This window comes from Neodiprion fabricii, chromosome 1 (genome assembly GCF_021155785.1).
Source record: "Neodiprion fabricii isolate iyNeoFabr1 chromosome 1, iyNeoFabr1.1, whole genome shotgun sequence".
Taxonomy (NCBI): Eukaryota; Metazoa; Arthropoda; class Insecta; order Hymenoptera; family Diprionidae; genus Neodiprion; species Neodiprion fabricii.
In genome coordinates, this window is record NC_060239.1 from 2,252,782 (window position 1) to 2,265,790 (window position 13,009).

Sequence of the window (13,009 nt, forward strand, 5' to 3'; positions counted from 1 at the left end):
CTCCGGGATTCATCTTTCGCGATGATGAACAAGTTCGGCCCGAATCAGCAGCCAGGTTAATGCTTCACTGGCAAAAATCGCCTCGAGACTATCGCCGCCGCCCTCGATCCAGGTAAACCATCCCTGGCAATTTGCAAGAGTGGATCCCGAGTCTAAGCTCGGCGCTTACTCCTCCCCCCACCCCCCGCCACTCTCTCTCTCTCTCTCTCTCTCTCTCTCGCTCTCCGTGCGATGATAATAACGCCACACGCCGCAATTGCTGTGCTCAGTTTCCCCGGCAACGACTGCGATGGATCAAACGACCGCTTCAAGGCTTAGGGATAAAGTCTGCGGGGTAAGTATTGTTGTTCCAGCCACGACTACATTAAGTCCGCGCTCCTTTATTAGGGTTCTGCCGGTTTTTCTCGTTAGTGTCACCCGACGTGTCTCTGTTTCATTTTTTACGGAATGCTCGGGGATGAAGACTTGGCTTCGTTTTTCGCCCGAGGAGATCCCGACCGTCAGGTGAGCCGAGATTCAGCCCGAAACAGAGCCGGTTTACTCGAAATAAGACCAGCGGTAGACTTTTACTTCGCTTGAGATCGGCCGAAGGTGGTCACACTTCTGTTTTCAAAGTCGGGGCGGCGGGTGTCTTGAAACTTTTTTCGACGTGGATGAAGGGGAAATTACCGTCTCAAGTTCAAATTTCTTCCTCCCAAGGCGGTCGTTCGTGGGGTAAAAAATGGAACGGAAGTTCGTTTAAGGACCTGGGAAAAAGACGTAATAGTATCGTCCCTGGAAGAATGCCTCGAACAAATGGCAGCGATCCTTCAAAGGAACAATTTGAAGAAAACTGGTACTAATTTGAACTTCGTGCCGACCGACGTGAGGTGAACTTTTTACTCTCTGGGAAATAATGAAAATTTTCTTCAACCAGGAAAAATTTCGCGTCTATAATCTTGCCATGTGCTTCCAAAATTATTCCTTCCCGCAGGTATTTGGATCTGATCAAGTCACGTTTACTCTACACCAGCGAGGAGCGAGCCATAAAGGATATGGAGACGGAAGCTGTTTTTCAAAAGCTCACAAGCGACAGGTTCGTCGCAATTTCGAAAGCTCTCGTTGTTTTTGCTCACGCGAACATCTCCTTCCAGTACAAAGCTGGTAAACATCGTGGAGAATACAGTCCAGGAGTTGCGGTCAAGCGGATCGTTCCAAGTCCTGACAACGATCCCGAAAAGTTTTACCGACGCACAAACAGAGGAATATTCGATCCTCACCAAAGCGGAGAAAAACAACGAGGAGGTGAAACGGCTGCGAGAGCTAATCGCTCAAGATAGAATAGCCAACGAATCGGAGAGGAGGAAACGTGTCGAAAAATTGTCGACGGTTTTGGTACCTTTTTGAGAAACTCATATTCGGGATTCTTCGTTTCAAGTTTTATAAGCTAGATGTTATTGTTATCGCTACCTCGAATGCGCTGTCATCGTTCTCAGTCGTTCGCAGGGTGAAAATCTCTCTTTTCTCTCTTCTCTCTCTCTCTCTCTCTCTGTCAGCTGCGGTAGAGTTCGTAAAGAGATACTTGACGCCTCTCGTTTCAGAGAGAAATGGAGGCACAACAGGCAAAGGGCAGAGCGTCGATCGCGTACGTTTCTGCTTGGGAGAAAGCCAGATGCGAACAGAACATAGCGCGCTGTCGGTTCGCGGAGAAAGACTTACGCCGAACTCTGGAGAAGCTCGAGATAGACGAGAAAAATGAAAATCGTATCACCGGAGACATCGAAGCTTTCTTGTGCGACAACATCGCGGTACGTAAATCTGACAATGAGACGAACGCGTTTCTCGCAGTCATTCTGCACTCGGTTAAGGGCCGAAGGGGCGAGGGGCGGGGGGGGGGGGGGTAGATTTTAGAACCTGCGAGCTGTATCCCCTCCTTAACGTCGAATTTCACGCCGGACAGGAAAATGAGGAGCTGACAATCGGCTGGGAGAAAAGACACGATCGAGAATGGACCGAGTATACGAACGAGATCGGGAGGCTGGAGAAGAAGATAAAGTTGGAGAAGACAGCGTTGGAGCTACTGAAGGAAGAGGTAAGCTTTGCGATATTCGTTTGAATGATCGAGGCGAATGGTGGAAGTGAGTTGTTTCGTTTTCCGCCGTATCCTTTCTCCGGACTCTCTTTGTAACTACAGCAACGAGAGAAACGGAGTTTCATCGACACGTACTTGGCGGAGAAAGAAGCTGATCGCAGGAAGAAAGAGCTCGAGGAACACGTGCGAAAAAGTACGATTAAAATTCAAGCCTGGTGGCGGGGTGTTATGGTGCGCCAAAAGTTCGGCCCGTACAGACCCGAAGAAAAGAAGAAGAAACGCCCGGCTAAGAGCAAGAAATGAAGTCGCAGCTTTCGAAGATAAAAAAATTTTTAAAATGGTATAAAGTTCGTAACCATCGACCATGCGAAAAGCAAACGATACATGTACAACCTCCCGGTTAAAAAAATAAAAAAATTACCCGACGAGGTAGTTACCTCCAAATTGCCTCGGGGCTTTAAATTCGCGTTCACTCGGTTGCGAAATATTCAGCAGCTTCGCAGATTCGTTCCTATAATTGTATAAATATCCATATCGGGTAATGCATAGAGTGAAAACGATTTTATCGACAAGAATCGCGCGTCTCGATGAGGCTTTTCAGTTTTCATCTCGCACAAACGAACCTTCAACGATCCCGTTCGCGGGTACAATTGACACATGTTACATCTGCGTGTGTACTTCGTCAATCGGAGAACTCGAGGGTATATCGATTTTCAATATACGCGTAGAAACAGTCCGGCGCTTGTACACTTTTTAAAATATAACACCGTCAAATTTTTAATTTCTTCCCGGTAACTAATAAAGGAAAAAATAGTTACATCGGATAAAGTTTGCTTTTTATTTCAACCTGCTGCTACCTGCCGCTTGATTATACCGTCAACCAAAAATTTCGAATCTTATGTGTAGAATCATAATTTGTTCATTTAAACAGAAACTCGGGAAAAACCAAAAATTTGTTTCTGTCGATCTGTGTAATTCAGACCTATCGCGTGATGTTATAATCTCGAAAAGAAGAAAAAACGTCGTTTCACCGACAAGATAGTCTACGCGTTCAACACTGTGTATATAATATAACGTAATCCCGTTGAAAAACGAGGGAGATTTCTGCCGTTCAAGGCGGCGCGGATCTACGCGTGTACGTATTTGCCCAAGCACACGGAGATTTCGGCGAAAAGGAACATCTTGAAGAAACGGCCGGGCGTCTCGAGGGAATCTTTTTTATAAAGCAATTTTATGACAGCAGCCGGCCGGGCCCTTTGAAGTCGTAGAATCGGCTAAGTATCGGTGTTTGTCAGACGTCAGAGTCAAAGCGGGGTAGTTGTCGCTTTCAGAAAGGAGATCGACCCGTGATCTCGGCTGCCCCTAAAAAATCCACCTGGTATTTATCAAAATTACGTCCGGGCGCGTGTCTTTCCGTGCCGGGAGATATTTGCAAGGAACCAGGGAGCGAATTAAGAGGCGCGTCACGTAGCGGCGGTAAGATAGCAGGTGTTTTAGTGAAAATAATAACGAATCGTGGCCGGCTGTGAATCCGAAAGTGGAACAGCCCGGCCGAGATTCAGAGGTTTGTTGCCTCTGTGCATGCGGTTCACGCGAGGAGGCACTTTTCCCGGATCCACGACTTCCCGGACCTCCCTCGTCGCCCTGATCGCCCTACCCGATCGCACGAAACTCCACGAACGATGTCAAATTCCTGCCCTAAATTATTCCGCGCCGACTTCAAGCGGCTAAAAGACCTCCCAGAAAAAGTCGAAAGTCGCGGGTCGAGCGATTATTAGGGTGGTCCTTGATAGGATTGTTTTTGAATTTTTATACCCCCGGGGGCTTAAACGCTTTCAAATTTATGGAAAAAGAATTCCCTGAATATTCGGGCACTCCGCATCGACTCCAAGGTGGTCAGCTTTGCGATCGAAGTAGTAGCTTATGGAAATAGCGTGGGAAAAACTTTTTTTCCTCGGTATGTACTTTATCGCAAGAGTACTAATTGTTCCGAAAAAATCTGTAACCCGACCGCGAGGTCTCAGTTAAAAAAGTACACATCGTCGTGCGAGGCAATCTCGTCGAATCTGACGTTTTTTTTCCTTATTCGGAGGAAGTGCAATTCGGCTAGAATAACTGAAAAACAACCCTCTTAAGGACCACCCCGAACGATTACGTATCCGTGTACCCTCGAGTCGAGCGAGTCTGACCCCGTTAACAAGACGGAAGAACCATCTGCGCCAGCCCGACTTCTATACAAACAATTCCGGGGTGCATGCGGAGCGACATGCGAACCTGGCTCACCTACTGACCGGTCACCTCCTTAGATTAGACCTGAGAAATGGGCGCCGCGATGTGCCGCAGCACGCACCCTCAGCCCCGAGAACGCGAACCTCCGTCTTTCCACCCCCTAGCCAATTACTTTATTGTGGCGCAGTCTTAACGGCTTCTCGTCTAAGGGCTGTGGCCCGCTTGCAGGTGTTCACCTCGCGTCGGTTTCCATTCCATTCGCTTCGACGGAGAGCAGATGTGCCCGGTGGTAACCCTTTCAGTCAGAGAAGCCGTTACAGCGGCACCCTTTATTTTTTCTCGTCGTTTATTTCGTCATTTATTTATTTATTTTTTTTTTTCCATGCAAAATCCTGAATTTTTTTTTGGCACGTAAGTGCGATTACACGTTATCTATGTATTTTTAGAAGCTGAATGCGAATCTGGCGTGAATAGTATAATAAAGCTGAAAACAGCCCCTGCAATGGGTTGAAAACGTGGTGAATTATCGACATTGTTCTAGACAGTTTTCTTTAGTGAGGTTTAGTTGACATTACGAATTTAGGTTGAGAATACTATTTATTTGCACCCCCAGGAAGGGTGAAAAATATCCCCAAGCATTGAATTTTTTAAATTTGATAGCCATTCTGCGATCTCTGTTTGTCAACCAATGAATTCCAAGCGTTTTCAGTATACGTTTATTATCAAATTTCTCGAAAATACGTTTCTTTTTTTTTTTTTTTTTTTCGCTTATACTTATTTGTAACAATTATGGATTCATAAAAAATCCTATCCCCATTCCAAAGTTTAAGTATTTTTTTACCTGAAAATGCAAAAAAAAATCAGAATTCTGCATAGAATATAAAATAAATTGGCAAAAAAAAAGAAACAGGATGCCAGTATAGTGGCTTCTGTGACCGAATGGGTTAAAGACGACTAGCATGCGCTGTAATTTAAGTGCACTACGAGTGGGGATAATGGACGGTACTGAAAATAAGGATGATTTTTAACCGTTTCGAAAAAAATCTCGGACAACGGTGCAAACGACGAATCGATAAAATGGACACGGCGCTCCCGTTCCGACTCTCTCTCTTTCTCCCTCTCTCTCCCTCTCGCTCTCTCTCTCTCTCTGGCGCAAAGAACAATATACAGCGAATCGTCGTTTTCCACGAGAAGAGTTTGAAACTCACAATTGTCAGTTTCGTCCGATGCAGGTCGGTGGAAGCCTGGTGGAAAGGCATAATGGCGCCTTGTTGAGAGGCGGTTACCTCGAGTACCGGTGTTTGGAGTTGGGTGTAAGCGGGCAACATGCATGTGCATGGTTCAGCAGGAAAATGCAAAGGGGATTCATTGCTGTTGCACCTTGTCGGTCCGTTATCTCTGCGATTCTGGGTCAAATGCAGGAAGCAGAGTTTTGCAATTTCCCTCCACCCTTGCGCCCGCCAACCTGGCGCACAGTTCCTCCTCGGCCGACCTCCCGGTGAACGAACCAGAGATATTGGGTCGACCGCAATTAATAGAATACCTCGGATTTAACATCCAACTTTAATTAGCTTAACTGTAACTAACGAAACGTCGGCGCTAAATATGCAGCGGCACTTCGATCGCTCGGAGGATCTGAATTTACGTATGCATTTGCAGCCATCGGCGTGTGCGGATAACAGCAGTGGATGCAAAGTGCAATTAAGCGCCTTTTAGTTTACCCATAACTGGTCTCTGGTTTTTCCTTCCTTTCTCATTCCCGCTTCGAAGAAACTCCGAGGTGCGTGATCTATGCATCGTTTTTCTACACAAATCTTCAAGCTCAAAGCGCAGATCAATCGCACGAGTATAAAGTACATCCTTGTTTCCGCATTCAGTGCCAGATTCGATCGGGCCCTTGAAATTTAGGGGATCTGGTTTACCTCAAATTTTTTTTTTCGTTTTTGTTTCTTTCACCGAGTGACAAACGACGTTACTTATATATTCCTCGGACGAATTTTTGCATAAGGCGAAATTGAAAGGGTTGACCTAGATCGAAGGGGCTGACAGACGCCAGTAAGCCTAGCGTAGAAAGTGAGTCTTGTGAGCCTGTGCTGGATGTTGGACGATAAAACTGATCCGTACACTCGCTGTATAGTCGAGCCTTCTGACGTATAAACGGAAGAATTTTCCGCGCGAAAAAAACTTCACCAGCCTTTGAAAGATCATTTATCATACCGGGAGAGACGCCAGTTTACTGCCCCGTTAAACCGGCGTTGATGGAAAAGCCTCCTTCGGTGATTTATTTAGGGTTTCCAGGGTTTTTAGTTACAAAAATATAACACTTTCGATTCACCAAGATGCAATACGATTTCGTCTATGAGAAATTTAACATTTCTAATACAATTCATTCGTATTCTTCGCACCGACTCCCGCTTTCCGGCATGCGGTAAACATAGTTCGTAAAATAATCACCAGGGTGGCATTACTTACTAGATGATTACGTGAATCATTAGACAGTATCTAACGATCCACCGGTGGCATATGATAAGGCGCAATCGGTCGAGCAAATCTTGAATTTTTAATCTGGTCGCACTGTCTGACCTGCCGTGGATGAGGAATGGTTGAAAAGATTGAATAAATCTGATTACTTTTAGTATGAAATTAGTTTTTTTTTTCTTCTTCTTCTCATTATTACATGTATCAACGTTTAGAGAAATAAAAAATATCGTAATCTATAACACACTTTGTTTCCCGACACGAGCACGATTTTATTTCGCGCCAATCACGATAATTGCGATTAAAATCTATTTCGGATGATCGGTCAGTGTGATCTTAGTACCACATCAGCGTGAATTTTTCGTTATAAAATCCATAGCGGACAATCAGGTCAATTATTTCGTCGCAGTTTGAGCAGTGATGGACTTTAGTTGTTGTTTATATTTTTCCGCCTCCTCCTCTTTCTTCATTAATTGCTTACGATATTCGGCAGCTTGTCGACGGGCCTCGGCCAGTTGTTTGTTGAGCAATGCGATATCCATGACTTGTTCGACAGCACTGTCGCCGGAATTATCCTCTTCCGTAATCTCCTCGATATCGTCGTTTAGTTGCAGTATAGTCGGCTCGACTGTTTTAACTGGCGATGCTACTTTACGCTGAAACAAACAGGAAACCTTCGTTTCAAATCTGATATGCGAAACTGTTTCACGTCAAATATTCTCATTGTAATGTAAACTCGTTACCTTAGGTGTGGAAATGATATTTTTTGCTTGCGTCAGGGTCGGTTTCGAGGAAGTTGTGTTGGCAAGAGAAGCGAAAAATAACTTCCCAGCCTTATTATCCATCGTGGTTCTCTTTAGTATATTCGGTCCCCGTGGCGTGAGGCTAGAATTAGCTTGTCCTAATATTTGGTCCGCTCGAATGGCGATAACTTTCCGCGAAGATCCTCTTCTTCCCGTGACGTGTAATCGCTTCATCCCCATGTGTTGCGATCTCGTCAAATTAAGGGCCAATTTGCCAGCTTCTGTTGGAATGAAGGAAAAACCGGTAACGTGGCGAGTACTTACAATCGCTTGCTCATAAACATTCATTCCAGGCCACTTACCAGTCAATACTACAGTTTGCCCACTCTCCATAGCATTTTCTACTATAGTAGAATCATTATCTACCGGTATCATGGTTATACCGTGAGCTTGAAGTAACCTTAAGGGCTGTTCAACGCCGCTAATCATTTCAGCCCCCTCCTCCACTTCCAAGTCTTCGTGACTCTGACTTTCGTTGTCATCCGTACCTATCATCTCTCGTTCTTGTTCCTCGTCGCTAGCTGACGGGACTCTGATTTGTTGAAATATCATTCTCTGTTTCTTTCCCGTTGGAGCTGAAAAAATAAAAGACAATTTTATATGCAGTGTCTTGACGGTTTTACAGCTTGATTTTTTGCAAAACTCATTTTACCTGTTTGTAGTTTTCTTTTCTGCTGTTGCTGCTGCTGCTGCTGTTGTTGTTGTAGTTGCTGTTCTTCCTGCTGTTGTTGGAGTTCTAATTGTTGTTCCCGCTCTCTTTCTGCCTCAAGTTGCATTAAACTGTGCGTCGCAACCTCAAGTTCCGCGGTACTGGCTTGATTCTGATGCTGAGGATGTTCTCCTAATATTTCTCGCTCCTGTTGAAGTACATCGACTAAATCGAGCCTATTGTGCTCTAGAGCTAGGCTGATTGGCGTTTTGTCAAACTTGCTTGTCGCGTTTGCGTCAGCACCATGTTCCAACAAAACATGCATAACTTCAGCATGTTCTCGTTCCACCGCCCAGTGGAGTGGCGTCATTCTCAGCTGGACAAAGAACATCGGGATCATGGACTTAATCTGGGTAGCAAATTCTTGAATATTTTTCCCCCAACTTCATTGACATGTACGAAGCTCTTGAGCAACGTGCCTTTTGAGAAATTTCCTTACCATATCTCTGCTGTCTACATCGGCGCCATAGTCAAGCAGCAGCTGCGCCATCTGATGATGTCCCTCGTATGCAGCCATGTGAAGCGGCGTACGATCAACCTTCGTTCTTGCATCTCTGGAGATTCCAGCTCTAAGCAATACTTCGGCTGTTTCTGTATGGTTATTTTGAGCTGCGAGGTGAAGGGCACTTGTACCGAGCTGCAAATCGGGAATCGATTACTTTACATAATAATGCAGCAAATCGTTGGAGCAAGAGCGTATTCTGGCTTTTGAAAGATGTCGATTCTAGCATAGCTTACCCAGTCCGTTGTGAACGGCGCGCCTCTACACATCAGGTCACGAACTGTTTCTGTATCGCCATTTCGTGCGCCAAGCAAAAGTTGCTTCCCTAGCTCGACTATCGACAACGCCTCCTGCGACCTTGTGCGTTGCGGCCCGTCGCATGAAACGATCTCAACCTGGAAAAAGATAGTCGCTGATAGAAGAAAGCTTATCGATAACATGTCTGCACTACTTTGTACCACAGATGAGACGACGGGGAATCTTGATGACCGATGGTAACTCACCGGAATGAGAGTATCCGCATCGAGTCCTTCAATTTCATTGCCACATATACTTTCAGATTGCATGGTTGTGACTTTGTCCTAATCGCTGGCTCCCCAAGCCCTAAAACCAAAGGGATTTGAGACTGTTGAAGAGATTTCCGTAACGTATTTTGAAAAATTCATCGCGATCCATTCCTCGGCACGAAATACACCCATGCGACCTTGTAATTTTCGTGTGTACGATAACCGGCGAATAGTAAGCGAAACAAGATTGTATCGGTGTTAATAGGAGCGATGACATGTCTGGTTATGACCCCCAAAAAATACTCGAGTTTATTTTTCGAAAATTTCATCTGTACAGGATGTTTTTATTTTGCCATCTGAGAAACAGAGATGAACTTCCTGTTCCTGTCCATTAAACGGAAGTCCCTTGTCATAGGCCCTGAGATAATCCACCGATTAACAGACAGGCGTTGCGATAAACTATCCTAGGACGATATTTACTTACAGGGGACACATTATTTTCGATTTATAAACAAGTTTACGACACTTTTCTAACAACCACACGCCGTTTATTGGGATTCTTACTTTCCACAGCCTTCTCAATTCACTCGCTTGCCACACATTCAGTGACATGGCGACCATTCCGCGGCCGTTTTACTCAACTTTAATCAAAATCCTTTTTACTCTTCGTTTATCACATCTTCGCATTCATTATACGTCCAGAAATTAACCCTACTGCTGGGCAGATTTGCATTTTATTTCTATTTATATTTCGTTAAAATTATCATTGTTTATTGATATCGCCCAGCAGTCCCTGAACGTTCAGTGGCGCCGGGCTAACTCGATGCGACGAGAAAATAAGTTTGCCCCACTATCGCGATGCTGATTAGTCATTTACCGGTAACGTAGGATTTTGTACGGTCAGTTCAACGAGGATTTCAATTTCTCCTGAAACTCGGCGTAGAATGCGGCACTTGACGCGTGGTGATATTTCAAATCAGGTCTGGCAGTCTGATAAGTTACTCGTAAATAGATTAATGTCCACGTACAAAAGTATATTTATATTTCACTGTTTCACACATTACACTCATGTATACATCATAGTACTCATAAAATTATATTAAACTCAGATTCGGTTTGCTCTGAGCCTCCTTTACGACGTCAAAGTTTCGTACTATCTGTACCAACCAGTTAGAAAAATAGTTAAATAAATAGATGTGCAAGGCACGGAATTATTCTGACTTGAATAAACGTCTATACAATAATGACTCTTATTTTTTTCTTTCACAAAGTTTTCGCGACTAATTCCAATGATACTGTAACAAAGATAAATTAGAACGCTGAAATTGTATACCAGTTGCTCAGCAGTATTCGACAATGCTTAGCTTGTATTCCTTGGACCTGGTAACTCCGACTACCGCTGGTCCTGAATTGTTGATATCGTTACCTCAGTTTTTATCCTAGAAAAGTTATCCGGAGCTGTGAATGGCCGCGTGTTGGTCACTCCGGGTTTCAATTTCAATGGGTTTAAAATAACCGTCTCCTGACGATTATTCTCAGCCACTTGAAAGATCGTAGAGTCGCAGTCTGTTCGCTGTAGCGCCAGGTCAGGCTCTTCCGCTCGATCTTCAATGGGCATAGGTGTTGTCTTATTTGTACACGTAGCAAGCAGTCTTCTCAGAGGTATTATTTTCCCATTTGTACCTGTTGGATTTTGTTCAGATTGTATCGGATTTCAAAAAATAACCGTCGCCATTTCCTGCACTTACCATTCTTTACGCAATTCGACGATCCCGATAGTTTCTGTATCATAGAAAAACAAATGGACATTTACAAGTGTATATTGAGTCAAGATGTTGCAGAATGCAAAGAATCGAATAACCCTTACATTTTGTTTTAACAAACTATGTATTGGTTTGAACGGGTCAGAGTTCATAGATTCAGTCTTTGACGGTGTTGGAGACGAGGTGATTGACCTCACTGAAAATCCGTTACGGATTGGTGGCTCGCTTTTCACTTGGCTGTTGAGCGTTTGATAATTCTTCATTATTGTGTTCAGCAACCATCTGCAATACAGATGAATATTAATCTCTTGATAACGGCAACAGGTTCAGTCCAATTTCGGTCAAGTTTGATTGAATAAAAACTGACTTGTAACCATTGATAATCCCCTCTGTACTTTTCTGCGACTTCGTCATGGCATAAAAACAGGAACAAGTTTCTACGCGAGTGGGACAACGCATCTCATTTGCCACACGCTCGACGTCTAAATTCTCAACCAGGTCTAACTCATCTAATGCTCCGTCTAAATCCTGCTTGTTAGCCAACCTGTTACAGCGATAAAAACAACAGTGAGGATAGTAGTTTCTCTAGTATGCGACTGAAATACAGAGGAACATTTATTTGTCATGCGTAGCAATAGAATTTTCAAAGAACGGTAGAAGCTGGTGAATTTATTTAACGAACGCAGGTGCTGAAATCAGACTTCGTTCAACTGTAGACCACTTGGGAAATATTCACTTTTTTTGGTTTGAAGCTCCTAGCAATATGTAAGATTTGTTTGCCAACTGAAATCTGTTGTATTTGCCCATTTCGGTAAATAGAATTTGTGGAACTTGTGCAAAATACATAAATATGAAAAATTTGTCAAGCAAGGTAGATGAAAGTGCGTAGTAGATTAACAAGAGTGAATATATAATTGTATACTGATTTACGCATGTATTGTTCTCACAGTAATAACGGTTTGCCTGAAACATTTTCATGCGATATTAAATCTCCGAGAATAATTCGATTCTCTGTAAGACGGGACGTATCGCTAGCATCGACGACATAGACGAGGCCATGCACCTAGAATTGTTTAGAAAACAAGTAGTAGACTTTTGCTTGGAAATGCTTTGCATTTTCATCAGCTGAGAACGTGTTTGAATCAACAGTCGATATTGCTTGACTTACATCGTTGTAGTACCTCGGCCATATCGAACGAATTTGTGGGCTTCCCCCGAGGTCGTAAACCTTAACGTTGCACGATTTGTGTTTCAAGGATATCGTGCGGAACCCCATCGTAGGTACAACGTTTTGCTCCAGATCTGAATGGAGAAAAAGACGTTAGCTCCGGTCAATTCTAAATCTGATCATTGACCGAACTGTGGATTTACCTCCTACTATTCGATTCAAAATTAGCGATTTTCCCGCACCGTCGAGCCCGACGAAAAGTATGACAATGTTCCTGGAAGTAAAATTTCGTTAAATATCTGTCGCCTAAAATTCCAACTCTTGATGACGGAAAACCTCGTTTCAATACTTGCTTTTCATTCCGCGGTTTTCTACGAAATTTTCTCAACACCGCACGAATGCAATTTCCCATATTAGACTGATCGCCTTTGTTCGTAGCGTCTACAACCTCATTACCATGCAATTTGTTCAACGATGTTTTTTGTTTTGACAGAATGAATTTGACGTGTGCCGTGCCGTGCATAGATTCGTACTCCCAGCCAAGGATGTTTGAACCAGAAGTCTTCCTCCACTGTTAGATGGTGCATCACGTCGATTCTGAACTCTGTCGGTAAGTTTGTCTGCTCACGTCAATTTTAAACTCTGTCGGTATGTCGCGTGCGTCAAATAGCGGCAGGTTTTATTCGGTTCGAATAACAAGTGCAGGATCAACGTATAGATCTCTTCATTGTGTTTTATTTAAACAAGTTTAGTTAAAGTATACGGTAGCAAACAATTTTG

General features: G+C 43.9%; 3 protein-coding genes and 1 long non-coding RNA gene across 6 annotated transcripts in view; 2 read left to right on the forward strand and 2 right to left on the reverse strand.

The window, feature by feature from the left end:
* LOC124175659 overlaps positions 1 to 12,989 on the forward strand; it is a 69,537-nt gene extending 56,548 nt beyond the window's left edge. The window contains exon 7 of the long non-coding RNA XR_006869214.1: positions 12,723 to 12,989. This is a non-coding gene — a long non-coding RNA (uncharacterized LOC124175659). The remainder of the gene's footprint in view (positions 1 to 12,722) is intronic.
* On the forward strand, positions 397 to 2,852 carry LOC124175070 (dynein regulatory complex protein 9-like). The gene is made up of 7 exons (XM_046554974.1): positions 397 to 504; positions 700 to 869; positions 974 to 1,075; positions 1,134 to 1,374; positions 1,581 to 1,787; positions 1,940 to 2,071; positions 2,174 to 2,852. The coding sequence occupies exons 1-7, from the start codon at positions 448 to 450 to the stop codon at positions 2,372 to 2,374; spliced, it is 1,110 nt and encodes a 369-aa protein (XP_046410930.1). The 5' UTR covers positions 397 to 447; the 3' UTR covers positions 2,375 to 2,852.
* On the reverse strand, positions 6,939 to 10,117 carry LOC124174790 (GA-binding protein subunit beta-1). Of its 3 annotated transcripts, none has more exons than XM_046554410.1 (8): positions 9,863 to 10,117; positions 9,296 to 9,395; positions 9,029 to 9,187; positions 8,730 to 8,927; positions 8,234 to 8,606; positions 7,884 to 8,156; positions 7,522 to 7,802; positions 6,939 to 7,434 (listed from the first exon to the last, which is right to left on the reverse strand). In XM_046554410.1, the coding sequence occupies exons 2-8, from the start codon at positions 9,356 to 9,358 to the stop codon at positions 7,174 to 7,176; spliced, it is 1,608 nt and encodes a 535-aa protein (XP_046410366.1). In that variant the 5' UTR covers positions 9,359 to 9,395; positions 9,863 to 10,117; the 3' UTR covers positions 6,939 to 7,173. The 3 variants fall into 3 exon arrangements, with proteins under 3 accessions (XP_046410366.1, XP_046410275.1, XP_046410452.1); XM_046554319.1 differs by having other exon boundaries at positions 9,783 to 10,117; XM_046554496.1 differs by lacking the exon at positions 9,863 to 10,117 and having other exon boundaries at positions 9,244 to 9,385.
* On the reverse strand, positions 10,324 to 12,777 carry LOC124175015 (ADP-ribosylation factor-like protein 13B). The gene is made up of 8 exons (XM_046554845.1): positions 12,583 to 12,777; positions 12,433 to 12,503; positions 12,230 to 12,363; positions 12,009 to 12,124; positions 11,429 to 11,605; positions 11,166 to 11,343; positions 11,047 to 11,080; positions 10,324 to 10,981 (listed from the first exon to the last, which is right to left on the reverse strand). The coding sequence occupies exons 1-8, from the start codon at positions 12,750 to 12,752 to the stop codon at positions 10,692 to 10,694; spliced, it is 1,170 nt and encodes a 389-aa protein (XP_046410801.1). The 5' UTR covers positions 12,753 to 12,777; the 3' UTR covers positions 10,324 to 10,691.
* Positions 12,990 to 13,009: the final 20 nt, after the last annotated feature.